Raw genomic sequence first — 12,451 nt, 5'->3', positions numbered from 1 at the left:
GAGCATTTTTTGGAGGAATATATTTTTTACCAAGATTTTTCCAATAATTGCGTAGTGTGTTAGGGTCATTAAACTTATCTGCAGATAGCCATTCATCCCACTCACTGCTATAGTTTTTCCAACGTACAAGGTACTCACGGTTTTTTGGAGGGCCACGATGGTTTATAACTGCTTCGATTTCGAAATTTATGATTTCATTACCTTCATCATCCAGTTCGATAACTTCTTCATTAGAGATTAATTTCAGCTCAACGGAAGTGTAGGCACGAGGCATAAGGACACCAGTTTCGTCACGTAAGATGTAGGCATTTCCTTTATTTTTACGTACGACAGTATATGGTCCTTCGTAAGCAGGAGCGAGTTGACCAGATTTATTTGGAATACGAACCATGACATGAGAGCCAGGTGCATAATCAACAAGCCTATGAGAATCATTGAACTTTGCTTGTTCAAGTTCGATTTGTGCTTTGGTTTTATTAACGATAGCTGGGAATACAACATCAGTCATATAATCAATGCGTTTCATGAGCTCTTCATGAGACATTGGTGGTTTATCTTTAACTTCTTTGAGCTTATCTTTGTCAGATCGAAAACCATAAGGTTCGTTCATTTTACGTGCGAACATAAGAGAGAAAGGTGTTGAATTTAACCGTTTGGATATACGATTATTCATAGCAAGTTGAATAGATGGAAGATATAAATCCCAATCATTGCCAACACCATGTGTGGCTTTAGCCAGTAATTTTTTGACTGATTGTACAGTACGTTCACTAATTCCATTAGCAGATGGGTGTAGAGGAGTGATGAATCGATGATCATAGCCCATAGCATCAGCTAAATCTTTGGAGAGCGAGTTCTTAAACTCTGTTCCATTATCGCTTTGGAGTTTTGTAGGAAAACCCATAGTTGAGAACACGTCAATAAGAGAACGTAAAATTGTATCTGATCTTTTATCAGGTAGAGCACGAAGTATACAAAAGCGTGTGCAAACATCGATAATAACCATAAAATAATTATTATTGTAAACGGAGGTAGTATGCATAGGACCACCAAGATCAATAGCATAATGATCACCAGGATAGTAGCTATAAATGCTACGTAGAGGATGAAAGCCTCTTTTTTCTATATTATGCTTCATACAATCTTTGCATTGCTTAATGAATTTAATGCAATCACCTATCAAGTTAGGCCAATGGATACCGTCATTATGGAGACGTTTGACCATTTGTTCAGCACCATAGTGACCAATTTTATTATGGGCATCTATAAGTAACTGTTGGTGTTCAGCCCAAAGGAGGTGTAAGATAATCCGAATATAATGGCTGTGCAGATTGTACATAAAACAAGTATTGATCATTAATGTTATAATCAATATCTCTTATATCAGTATTTTCTTTAACTTGTATGATGTCCTTTTGTGCATCAGAAGTTGTAGTTTCTTGAATTACTGAAATAATGTTTATAGCAGCATTGTATTTAGAATAAGCTCGATGTTTTTTCTTTGTATTAATTGTCTCAGAAATAGCATGATTCTGTCTATATGAGGATAATCTTTTGCCTTTTTTAATATCACTTTCATGCTCGAACGTATCCTTTGGCGGATATAATCTGGATAGTTTGTCAGGTAAGACATTTTCCAAGCCGGGAACATGAATGACACTAAAGTTATAGTCAAGAATGACGTCAAGCCATTTAATAAGCATACTATTGGCATTCTTTTGGGAATGAATATAGCATAAAGCTTTATGGTCAGTGTATAAAGTAAATCGTGTGCCCCATATGAATTTATGAAATTGGGTTAAGGCATAAACTACACCAAGCAATTCACGCATTGTAACACTATAACGTTTTTCGCTTCTTGACAGGGAACGGGACATGAAACCAATATATCTTTTGATTTTAGATATTTCGCCATTAGGTTTAGTCACTTCGAACTCTTGATATAAGCAACAACCAGTACTGTAATCTGATGAATCAGTAGCAATACAAAATGGTTTTGACAGATCAGGATGGGATAACATCAATTCTGAAGACAAAATGTGCTTGATACTATCAAAGTGCATTTGATGCTCTTTTGTCCATTCGAAAGGACCTTTAACTTTTTCATCATGACAACGCAAAGCATCTAAGGGAGCCATGAGAAGTGCAGCGTTAGGAGTATGTTGTCTAAAATAGTTGACAAATCCAAGAAAACTTTGCACTTGCTTTTGAGTAGTAGGACGAGGCCAATCGAATATATTTGTTAATTTTCGGGCATCAATCTGCTTTCCTGAGGCAGAAATAGAATATCCCAATAAATAAACGGCTGATTTTGCCAAATAGGTCTTTTCAAAATTAATTTTTAAATTAGCATCAGTTAATATTTGCAGCACTTTTTTAACATGAAGAAAATGTGCATGTATAGATGAACTGAATATACAGATATCATCCACAAAACATTTTACATAAGGAAGATCTTTAAATAATGTTAACATTATACGAGAGAATAGCTGACTTATTGTAGATATTCCAAAAGGAGCACCTCTATACATATATTGTAAATTATTGGGCGCAGTAAAAGTAGTTTTAATTTGATCATCCTTATTTACAGGAAACTGATTAAATGCAGATTTTAGATCTAACGTGCTAAAAATGACTGCACCAGACATAGAATTGAATATATCGTTAATTAATGGAAGTTGATGATTATCAACTGGTAAGACCTTATTTAACATTCTAGGATCCAACACTAATCGAATTTTATCAGTCTTAGTGCCGTCTAGATTTTTTTTATGAGTTACTGTCATAGGCAGATTCCATCCAGATGGAGTTGCTGGAATGATAATACCTTCATCTAACCAACTATTTATTATATCCATTACTTTAGGCTGTAAAGTATATGCTATTGGATATTGTTTTATATTGGCAACATAATCTTTTGGCGTTGGGAGATGTAAAACAGCCTCTTTAATATTACATAAAGAATTCTTATTTAATTTTTTGTTTGCTTCGATGTATGGTTTAATAGCCATATCAAAAACTTTTTGTTCTTTTTCTGTACCGGCTCGTGAAATATTTGGTTTATAAGCTTTATCTAGAATAGAGTCGTCTAATTCTTTTTCAGTACTTTTATGTTTGACTGCTACATTCATTAAATGAATGGAAAGTTTAGGAAGCAAATCTGTTCCAATAAGAATTTTACAGTTGTAAGAGGAAGCATGATCGTCAATAATATCAAACTTATGTTTAATAATGTAGTCAATGTTGTCGTATTCGACATTCACATAGTCAACAGATCTCATTCTGGGAATTTGGTCGCCATTTGCTAAAACTAGGTTACCAGGAACTGAATGAAATTTAATATTATTGTCTATTGCGAATTTTTTATTCATGACAGAAACACGTGCACCAGTATCTATGATACCATAAGTGTTCACATTATTAAGCGTGATTGGAGTAACAGGCGAATAAGCCACATTATCCGATTCGAATAGACTATCATCTTCTCCAACTTTATTATTACGAATGGCAAAGACATTTTTGTTATACTCTTCATCAAAATTAGCATTTATATTTTTATTTGAACAGATTATATTTCTGTCATAATGTTTATATAAAAATTCAAATTCGTCATCGGATGATTCATTTAATTCATAAGATTGCGAGGTAGATTCATTATTACTAGGAGATAAAGATAAATCAGTAACTCTGTTTTTAGGAGATTTATTTGTTTGACTAATGCTAGTGATCGAGTTGGATAACTCTAAATTGCTAACAGTTTTGTCATTTCCTTTAGAAGAATTACTTACAATTTGTTTGCCATGTTTTCTTTTGACATATTCAAGTCTTACAGAACAAGATGAGTAATGACCAGGAGAGTACTTGGCAGTCTTACAAAATGTGCATACACCTTGCTTCTTTAAATCTGCAATTTCTTGCTGAAATTCAACAGACGATTTGGAAACTTTTTGGTTTATATGTTCACTTTGATGTACCATTTTTCTTTTTTTAGTATTGGCGTTATCATCATGTTCACCAAGTTTTTTGGTATTTTCTTCCTTTTTCTTATCCTTAAGGATGTTCAACAAAGCAGATTCCAAGTTAGCCATTTCTTTAATGAGAATTGACTCAAGAACATTCCATTCCTTAGGCAGAGGAATAGGCAAGTTGCGAGTTGAATAAACACTCTCTCCATTGGTATTGGAGCTAGCAGAGACAAGAGAGGGAAGATTTCTTGTAATAGTAGCTTGGACCATTTCTTGAAACTTGACAGTGTGAAGCCTCGAAACGAAATGTCCAATCAAGAAAGTGTTATCATGCATATTGACCTTTGCACCAAGAGAGAAAAGACGATATCGATCCATTGCTTGGGTCAAAGTTTCACAACGTTCTTGCCTGAAATTGATAAGGTTTTTAAACCACATTTCTGGTGTAGTTTGTGAAGCAAGATCGAAGCGTTGTTTCAAGACTTCTTTTGCCTGATCCCAATTCAAAGCGGTTTTCTTGTCCATACAACGTCTTTTGATGAATCGTTCGAACCAATCATGGTCGGTATCACTGTCAGACTTTTCAAACGAAACTTCCAGGTAGTGCAACCAATGATCCTCTATAGATACATCATAATCCAAGAACTTTCTTTGGAAATCTCTAATAAACATATCCAAAGATGGTTCATTACTTGGATTGACGTTTTTATCACCTTCCCGAAGAGTGAGCTGATACAGAGCACTAGCAGTAGGGTTGACATTGAACCTTGGGATTTCACGGCTTGGGATTAGTCTATCCTTGGGTGATGAATTTTTAGATCCACTGCCCTTCAACTCATGATTACGTAATTCAAACTGGGAAGCAATAAGAGCGTTAACATCATTTAAAGCTGATACAGCATAACTCAATTGCTTCTCGTTTTCTTCAAGTAAAGTTAGCTTATTTTCTAAAATAAAACTCGCTTTATTATTGTTTAATTTTTCAATTAAATCAAAGAACATGGTTTTTTGAACCATCAACCTCTCCAAATAATTAGGAGGGTCTGAAGAAGGAACAGCAGGGGAAGAGTTAGTAGCTTCATCCATCTCAACATCAGTTTCGATGGATGGATCATCACGAGGATGGATGGATGAGTTTGATGCTCTACTTTCGAGAGTTTCAAGATCCATTCTATCCAAGGACTTAGCTACTTCGTCAGCTGAATCCTTTTCAACGTTTTTAGAAGGGGATTGATTAATAGAAGAATTCATTCAAAAAAATGAGATATTTGCAGATAAAAATTTGAGAATTAAAAGGAGATAGTACTTGAAAACTAGTGAATGAGTCTCTATGTAACCTCTTTATTAGATTTCAAGACGAGAGAGAGAACCCATTTAATCAAACTACGCCTTTATATAGGAAATAAAATTATTCAGGGACCGAAGTGTGCTCAAGGTCAATTTTAGTATTGAACTTGAATAATATAAATATTGTATATGGTTAATATTGTAAATGAGTCTTAGAGAATATGTAATATATAATATTATGTATTCAGTACTTGTTATTTTTTATATAAGATTTGAGTAATCTCATACGAATAATAAGTATTTAATGGGGTAAATACGACACATTACTTATGCTGGAGTTGGTTGGATGTGTAAAATCAATGGTAACATGGATAGAACATTGTACAAAGAGATTTTGGAGGATGAATTGGAGCGTACAATTGAGTATGGAACCAATAAGCTAAGGCTAGAAAGACATCAGGTGATCTTCCAGCATGACAATGATCCCAAACATACGACTAAATTAGTAAAAGAATACCTTAAAGAGCAATCCTACAACATCCTGGAGTGGCCTGCACAGTCCCCTGACTTGAATCCAATTGAAAATATGTAGTCATTGTTAAAGAGAAGGCTGAATGATTATGAAACAGCACCAAAAGGCATGAATTACAGTGGCCGTCAAAACTGGTCGCATGTTTTCATATTTTGCCTATACGCACTATCTTCTTCTTCATTTCTTAGTTTATAGCGCTGAAATATAGTTCATTCGAAAGAGCAAACTCTGGACAATTATATGGTAACACAGACATCACGGGTGATTGGCACTTCAGGCCACGATGGATAAATCATAATATCTACAGCTATAGCGGAGCTAGAATAACAATCCAAAAATAGAAACTAAGGTTATAAGGCAAGCAGAATCGAATGGCGCTGTTTAATTTTTGAAGTTCCGAATATTTCCCGATTTAGTCTAGAATAATGGGGCGTTTCTTATGTGAAGCACCTTTGTTCCCAGTTAGTTTTGTATCATTTGGTACATCGGTAATTTTCAAAAATAGTAAGCACCATATAATATTTTTAAACATGTTTAACGGTCTTCAAAATATTTATGGAAGTCCATTGGATGTTTATAAACCACTTTTTTCCAGAAATTACAAAATAGCTTAATTGGAAATATGGCTCATTTGAATCTTGATGTCACGAGTTCAATCCACCCAATGACCATTTTATACTTTTGCGATAACTGATTAAGTTTTCCCTTTTATTTATTTTACAGCTGAAATGTTTTTGTAGGTCACAAGAACTTCTTTTTGAGGGTTGATGTTGTGATAAAGAAGTCAAAAAAATGGTGTAACAAAGAAGTCAAAAAATGAAAAAAGTCAAGAAAATGTTAAAGGTCAAAAAAGTGAAAAAGTCAAGAAAATGAAAAAAGTCAAAAAGAAAAAAAAATTAACAATATAAATATCCCAACTATTTAGATGAAGAAAAAGGACAGTACAGTTCTACTCACATTTTTTATTTTTATATATTTTATTCAATAAACAGGCAACCTTCTCATAAAAAGTTCCTGATCCCTTTATTTTTTTTTATCTTTACCTTTATTTGATCTTAATTAAAAGATCTGGTGGTCACTACAGTACCTTACTTTAAAAATTTCAAGAAAAACTTCTCTAAAACACTCAACTCAAAACACAAACCAACAAAAAATAGCAATAGAAAAAATTAAAAGATAAAAGATTATAAAAAATGTTAAAAAGATAAAAAATGTTGAAAATATAAAAATGGTCAAAAAAAATAAGAAAAGCAAAAAAGAAAAAAAAATATCATACATATGTATATATCCCATCTTTTTGTGAAGAAATTGTTGGTCAGTTTAAATAAATCATATGTTTTTACGCAGTAAATAACAAACTTTAACAAGTCCCTGTTTACCTAAACTTTTTACTCTACTTTAACTTTTATCAAGAAACATCGTATTGATCTTACACATAAGATCTGGTGGTCACTACTTATCAAACATCTGCTTAAACCCTATATAAAACAACAACTTACAAGGCAATCACAACCTTAAATTAAGCTTTATAAGCAAACTTAACTCAAATTAACTCACTTACAGAAAGACAACCTTAAATAGCAGCATAACTATATGCTAACTTTAATTTGCAAAGCAAAAGCGCTATTATCATGTGCTCTTGCTTAATTATAATTTTTCTTTGCCTAAAAAGTACTCACTGTTGTGATTTTTTCACTGCACCTACCATGTGTTGTAGAACAGAGTCTGATCATAACGGACATTGAATAATCACAACTAAAAGAAGTATATTAAAATTGATAAAAGATAATATTTTAAATCTTTATTAAATAAAATATACTCTTCTTCTTTTTTATATAAAACTATCACTATTAGATTCATTCTATAAAGTAAACATGAATACTAAATAAGTCATGATCTTTACTATTCATCATTTCCGTAAATGAATAATAATGGATCAGGTACCTAGTCAACTTTGATCTGACTGGAGGCATTTCATATAAATATATCTTTCCTCTCATTGAAGATGGGACAATTCTCCCAGATCAGTTAAAGAACAATAAGATCTATAAAAACAACGAATTAAAATTTTTCATAATCGATTCAGTGATCATTCTTCAATCAAACGTGTCAATTATTGGATCTACGCTCATAACTACTCATTTACCCGCCAATTGATAGAAGAATATAAGTAGTAGACTTTGTAATGATTTCTTTTTAACAATTAAGATTGTCTTAAATAAAGTTCAGTCTCAAAAAGTATTCTTTTGGTTTATCTTTGTTATTACCTTTACCAGAACATAACACTATGAACTATAAACACACATCGAAAAACAAAAAAAGTAGCAAAGAAATGTACCAAATCCAATAAAAAATAATTTACAGTTTTTTTTTAATTCAAATTATAATGAGAATAACACATTTTATTAGAACATTTAAATTTAACTAAGAATAGATTTGTAATCAACAAAACATTATAAAAACGATAAGCATTAATATTTTTAAATGATATTCAAGAATAATATCACGATATTATATAACAGTATATAGGTTATTACTGTTGTAGAACAGTAACTGATTGTAGTTAGCGTTGATAAATATAAGTCTTAATACAAGATCATAACTAAAATAAAATAAAATACAAGTTTATTTAAATAAGATCATACAATCAATTCCAATTAAACATGTTCTTTTAAAATATGTATTGTATTCATGAGAGTTCTTTGATAAGAAGAAGTATCAACTAAAATAACCAAATCCAATCCAATGTCAGGAATATTGCTAATCTTTCACGTAATTGAAATAACGCGTAAAATAACGTTATTCAAATCAGTGAGGAATTCCCAGAATAAAAGATAATCTATGACAGACATACAAAAGAACAAATGAAAAGTTTTCATAATCATAAATAGAGATGACACTTGATAAAGCACCTGAAAGAGTAGAAGAACGTTTACAATGCAAGATATCAAGTCATTCACTCAATAAGATATAAATATCTGCCTTCAATTAGAATAATTTTTACTTTAACTTAAACTGAAATAAAGATCAGACTCAAAACGTTCACAAACTGTTTCTTTATTTTTGTTTTTACCTCTTGTTTTCTATTATCTTAACAATTACAATTAGTTTTTTTACGACTAATGTTTGAACCATAATGAAGAAATAACGATATTTTAAGAATCGAGGAAGCAATGTGATCCTTACATAATATCAATGATGTTATTTAGTTAAAAAACTTAGTATCTATATTACATTCATCAAAAGATGCTTAGAAATAAGCTTCCATTTGGTATGCATGCTCGGACAGTGGATGATGCCACTTTGCAAGACATCCTTGTTATAGCATATACGCTAAGAACCCTAAATCGGTCGCAAAAATTTTGGCGGCCATATCGATGTTTCATATAACTGCCATACATCAGTAATGTTAGAATTCAAGAAACATACAAAGGAGTTGTCGATTGCTAATCCTTCACAAAAGTAAATGAGGGCAAGCTGAGGAAATCAGATGCTTACAGTGCCAGATGAGCTCCAAAATTCAATTTTTCAGATTCCATTCAAACTTCTACCCAATATAGCGTACTATTGGATAAGTCATTTCCCAAAGTCTCGGAGTGTGAAATCAAATATTCGCTCCGCAATCATAAAAAAAGTGCAGACATGCTATAAATTTAAGGGTCACATAAAATTGTTTCTATTCGATGGTTTTTAGTAAAAATTTGCATACCATAAGCTCTAACTGATTAAAGTACTTGTGCAAAATCTCCGCCAAAATCTCCGAAATTACTATTTTTTTATTGCTGTTTTTAACATATTTCTCTTCATCAAATACAGATATTTTAGCAAAGCTATAACACCTATTGTTGGACCATATAGTTACACAAATGTTCAAAGCCTTATTAAAATCTGTAAAGAAGTCATTGATATAGAGCGTGCCCAAAAAAATTGCATACCGCCTATTTTCAAGCGCAGATATCTACAACAAATAGTCGGAATTGGAAAACGAAAATGGTACCAATCGATGCGCAATGACCAAAAATATATATTTCCATATTTGGAATGTAGTTATAGCGCCGATTGAACCGTAAATATCATGATTTATCCATCGTGGCCTGAAGTGCCAATTGTCCGACATCACAGTAGAGCCAGTATATTGGTAGTAATTGGCACTTAAAGTCCGACGGTACATGCGACCAGTTTTGACGGCGTTTGTAAGTCAACATTTTTACACACTTTATTTAAAAAATCCATATTTAATCCAACGACCTTTTGCTTTAATAACTGCAGTACACCTTTTCGGCATACTTTCGATGTATTTTTGGCATTCTTCTTTGGAAATGGCATACCAGCTCTGACCTATACGCTCCCATAGCGCATGCATACTACTTGGTGGAGCCTCATAGCTATGAAATAGTTCTCTCTTTAAATGAGCCCACATATGCTCTATGGGATTTAGTTCTGGTGATTGAGGAGGCCATTTCAATGCTTCAAATGGCTGCTGGTCAATCCATTCTTTCACTACCTTCGATGTATGCTTCGGATCATTGTCCTGCTGAAACACCATTTTGGAGGAATCCAAGCCATAACTTTCCATTGTCTTGAGTAAGTCATCTTTTAGGACCTCAAGGTAGCCTTCGCTATTCATACGATGACCTACATCAACTATCCACCCAACTCTTTCCCATGTAATGCAGCTCCAGACCATGATATTACCGCCTCCATGCTTGACGGTTTGCTGTACATGTTGCGAGTTCAATTCCTCATGGGGTAGTTTCCATGCATAAGCCTTTCCGTCGGATGCAAAACGATTTACTTTAGTCTCATCTGAGAATATGACCCGTTTCCAGTCATCCACAGTCCAATGTTGGTGCGATTTGGCCCACTGAAGGCGTTTCACGATGTTTTGGCTGCGTAGCAAAGGTTTTTGAGACTTGACAAACGCTATAAAGCCAGCTTTTTTAAGAACACGGCGTACTGTACTATCACTTACAGATATTCCAAATTCTTCTTTTAGAGCTTTTTGGATCTTTACAGCGTTATTTTTTCTTCCTAAGGTGACTAATCTCCGGATGTAGTTCACCATGGGTTGGCTAATTAGAGATGGGCGACCACCTTCATCAACATTTCCACTCATCTTAAGAGATGAGCGGTACTTCTGAACAGTGGTACGACTAACACCAATTTGTTTTGCTATTTCGCTGTTTGACTTCTTGGATCTCAGCAATAAGTAGATGTTGTTTGCTTTGTCATTTGAAATTGCACGCATGTCGGATCTGCAATGGTATAATGTCTTAATGGCGTGCTGCAATTTAACAAAAGAGCACTTACATGTAAATAATATTACGATGAAAGAAGAAAGAGAAGAAAAAATAAGAAAAAATTACAATTAAGCCACATTTTTGTGACTATATTATGTTACTTACAAACGCCGTCAAAACTGGTCGCATGTACCGTCGGACTTTAAGTGCCAATTACTACCAATATACTGGCTCTACTGTGATGTCTGTGTTACCATATAATTGTCCAGAGTTTGCTCTTTCGAATGAACTATATTTCAGCGCTATAAACTAAGAAATGAAGAAGAAGATAGTGCGTATAGGCAAAATATGAAAACATGCGACCAGTTTTGACGGCCACTGTAATTATACGAACGAGTAACTAAAGTTTGGTATGACTTAATGAAGCCGGAAGAGTGTCAATAGGTTATAGAAACACTGCCTAAGCGTATAAAACAATGTATCAAGAACAAAGGACGTTGGACTGACTATTAATATCAGATAAATAAACCATTTTGTTTTTTTTTCAAAAGTGCCACAAAATTGTCCCAATGCACCGCTTGTTTTTTAACCCCTCTGTCTCCATCGGCGCTGTTTTAATCTGAATTTGCGTCACGACTTTTGCTTCTACATGACTTTGGCTACTGAATGATGTACAACAAGGTGTACAGTAGCTTAATAACTATGGTTCTACAAGCTCTAGAATAGAAAATAACGAAACATTGGGACAATTTTGTGGGTCACTGTATACTTGTATTTCAGAAAAACTGAGTTGCGTTGGTGCAGTTTTTTGACCCACTGTATATGAATTCATAGAGTTGTATGCGTTTGCATTGCTGTTGTGAGATTCGATATGCTTTCTGATTTTGGTAGGCTTGATATAAGTTATTGAGATAAAGTTTTAGTAGTTGAATAAAGTATTGGATAAAGTAAGTGTTGTACACATAGTTATTTTCTATAAGATATCAGTTGTATTAAAATAATAACGATACACAAAGATTAAACTATGATTGAACAATTCCACACTTTTCCAAATTTAAAACAATAAGATCAGTATTTGTCATCCTAGCGAGTCTAATCAATTGTCAACCCCAAAAGTAATTAGATCAAAGTTAATTGACTGGTTATTATTTCTATTGTTCAACTTCAGATGCATATATTAGAACATCGACAAGCTTTAGCTTAATCATTGGTTCTTCAGCACGACATCGTTGCCGAGTCTATATCTTTTATATCTACGCTCACAAAGAATATAAATAGATGCCAACTTTTTATCCATTAAACGGGGCTCTTTTGCAATATAAAGAAATCTGCAATAAAGAAGGATTTTAATTTTATATTGCTGCTATTGTTTTTTTGTTTAATTTTTTATTTAATCTTACGATTAAAACAGTAAGTTCCAATAGAGT

The 12,451-nt window shown here is 33.2% G+C and overlaps 4 protein-coding genes across 4 annotated transcripts; 2 read left to right on the top strand and 2 right to left on the bottom strand.

Moving 5' to 3' along the window:
- Positions 1-68: 68 nt before the first annotated feature.
- RO3G_12651 (uncharacterized protein) lies at positions 69-904 on the bottom strand (the record flags this gene model as incomplete). Its single annotated transcript, XM_067667235.1, has 2 exons — positions 69-73; positions 202-904. 2 exons carry the CDS (start codon positions 902-904, stop codon positions 69-71), a joined length of 708 nt encoding a protein of 235 aa, XP_067523336.1.
- A 379-nt stretch (positions 905-1,283) lies between these two features.
- On the bottom strand, positions 1,284-5,216 carry RO3G_12650 (uncharacterized protein; the record flags this gene model as incomplete). Its single annotated transcript, XM_067667234.1, has 1 exon — positions 1,284-5,216. The coding sequence occupies one exon, from the start codon at positions 5,214-5,216 to the stop codon at positions 1,284-1,286; it is 3,933 nt and encodes a 1,310-aa protein (XP_067523335.1).
- A 403-nt stretch (positions 5,217-5,619) lies between these two features.
- Positions 5,620-6,125, top strand: RO3G_12649 (uncharacterized protein; the record flags this gene model as incomplete). Its single annotated transcript, XM_067667233.1, has 2 exons — positions 5,620-5,757; positions 5,973-6,125. 2 exons carry the CDS (start codon positions 5,620-5,622, stop codon positions 6,123-6,125), a joined length of 291 nt encoding a protein of 96 aa, XP_067523334.1.
- Positions 6,126-10,257: 4,132 nt separating this feature from the next.
- Positions 10,258-10,368, top strand: RO3G_12648 (uncharacterized protein; the record flags this gene model as incomplete). Its single annotated transcript, XM_067667232.1, has 1 exon — positions 10,258-10,368. The coding sequence occupies one exon, from the start codon at positions 10,258-10,260 to the stop codon at positions 10,366-10,368; it is 111 nt and encodes a 36-aa protein (XP_067523333.1).
- Positions 10,369-12,451: the final 2,083 nt, after the last annotated feature.

The sequence above is a fragment of the Rhizopus delemar genome, genomic scaffold (genome assembly GCF_000149305.1).
Source record: "Rhizopus delemar RA 99-880 supercont3.10 genomic scaffold, whole genome shotgun sequence".
NCBI classification, from domain to species: Eukaryota; Fungi; Mucoromycota; class Mucoromycetes; order Mucorales; family Rhizopodaceae; genus Rhizopus; species Rhizopus delemar.
The sequence above is the reverse complement of the archived record's forward strand: the minus strand, read 5'-3'. Positions and strand labels throughout refer to the sequence as shown.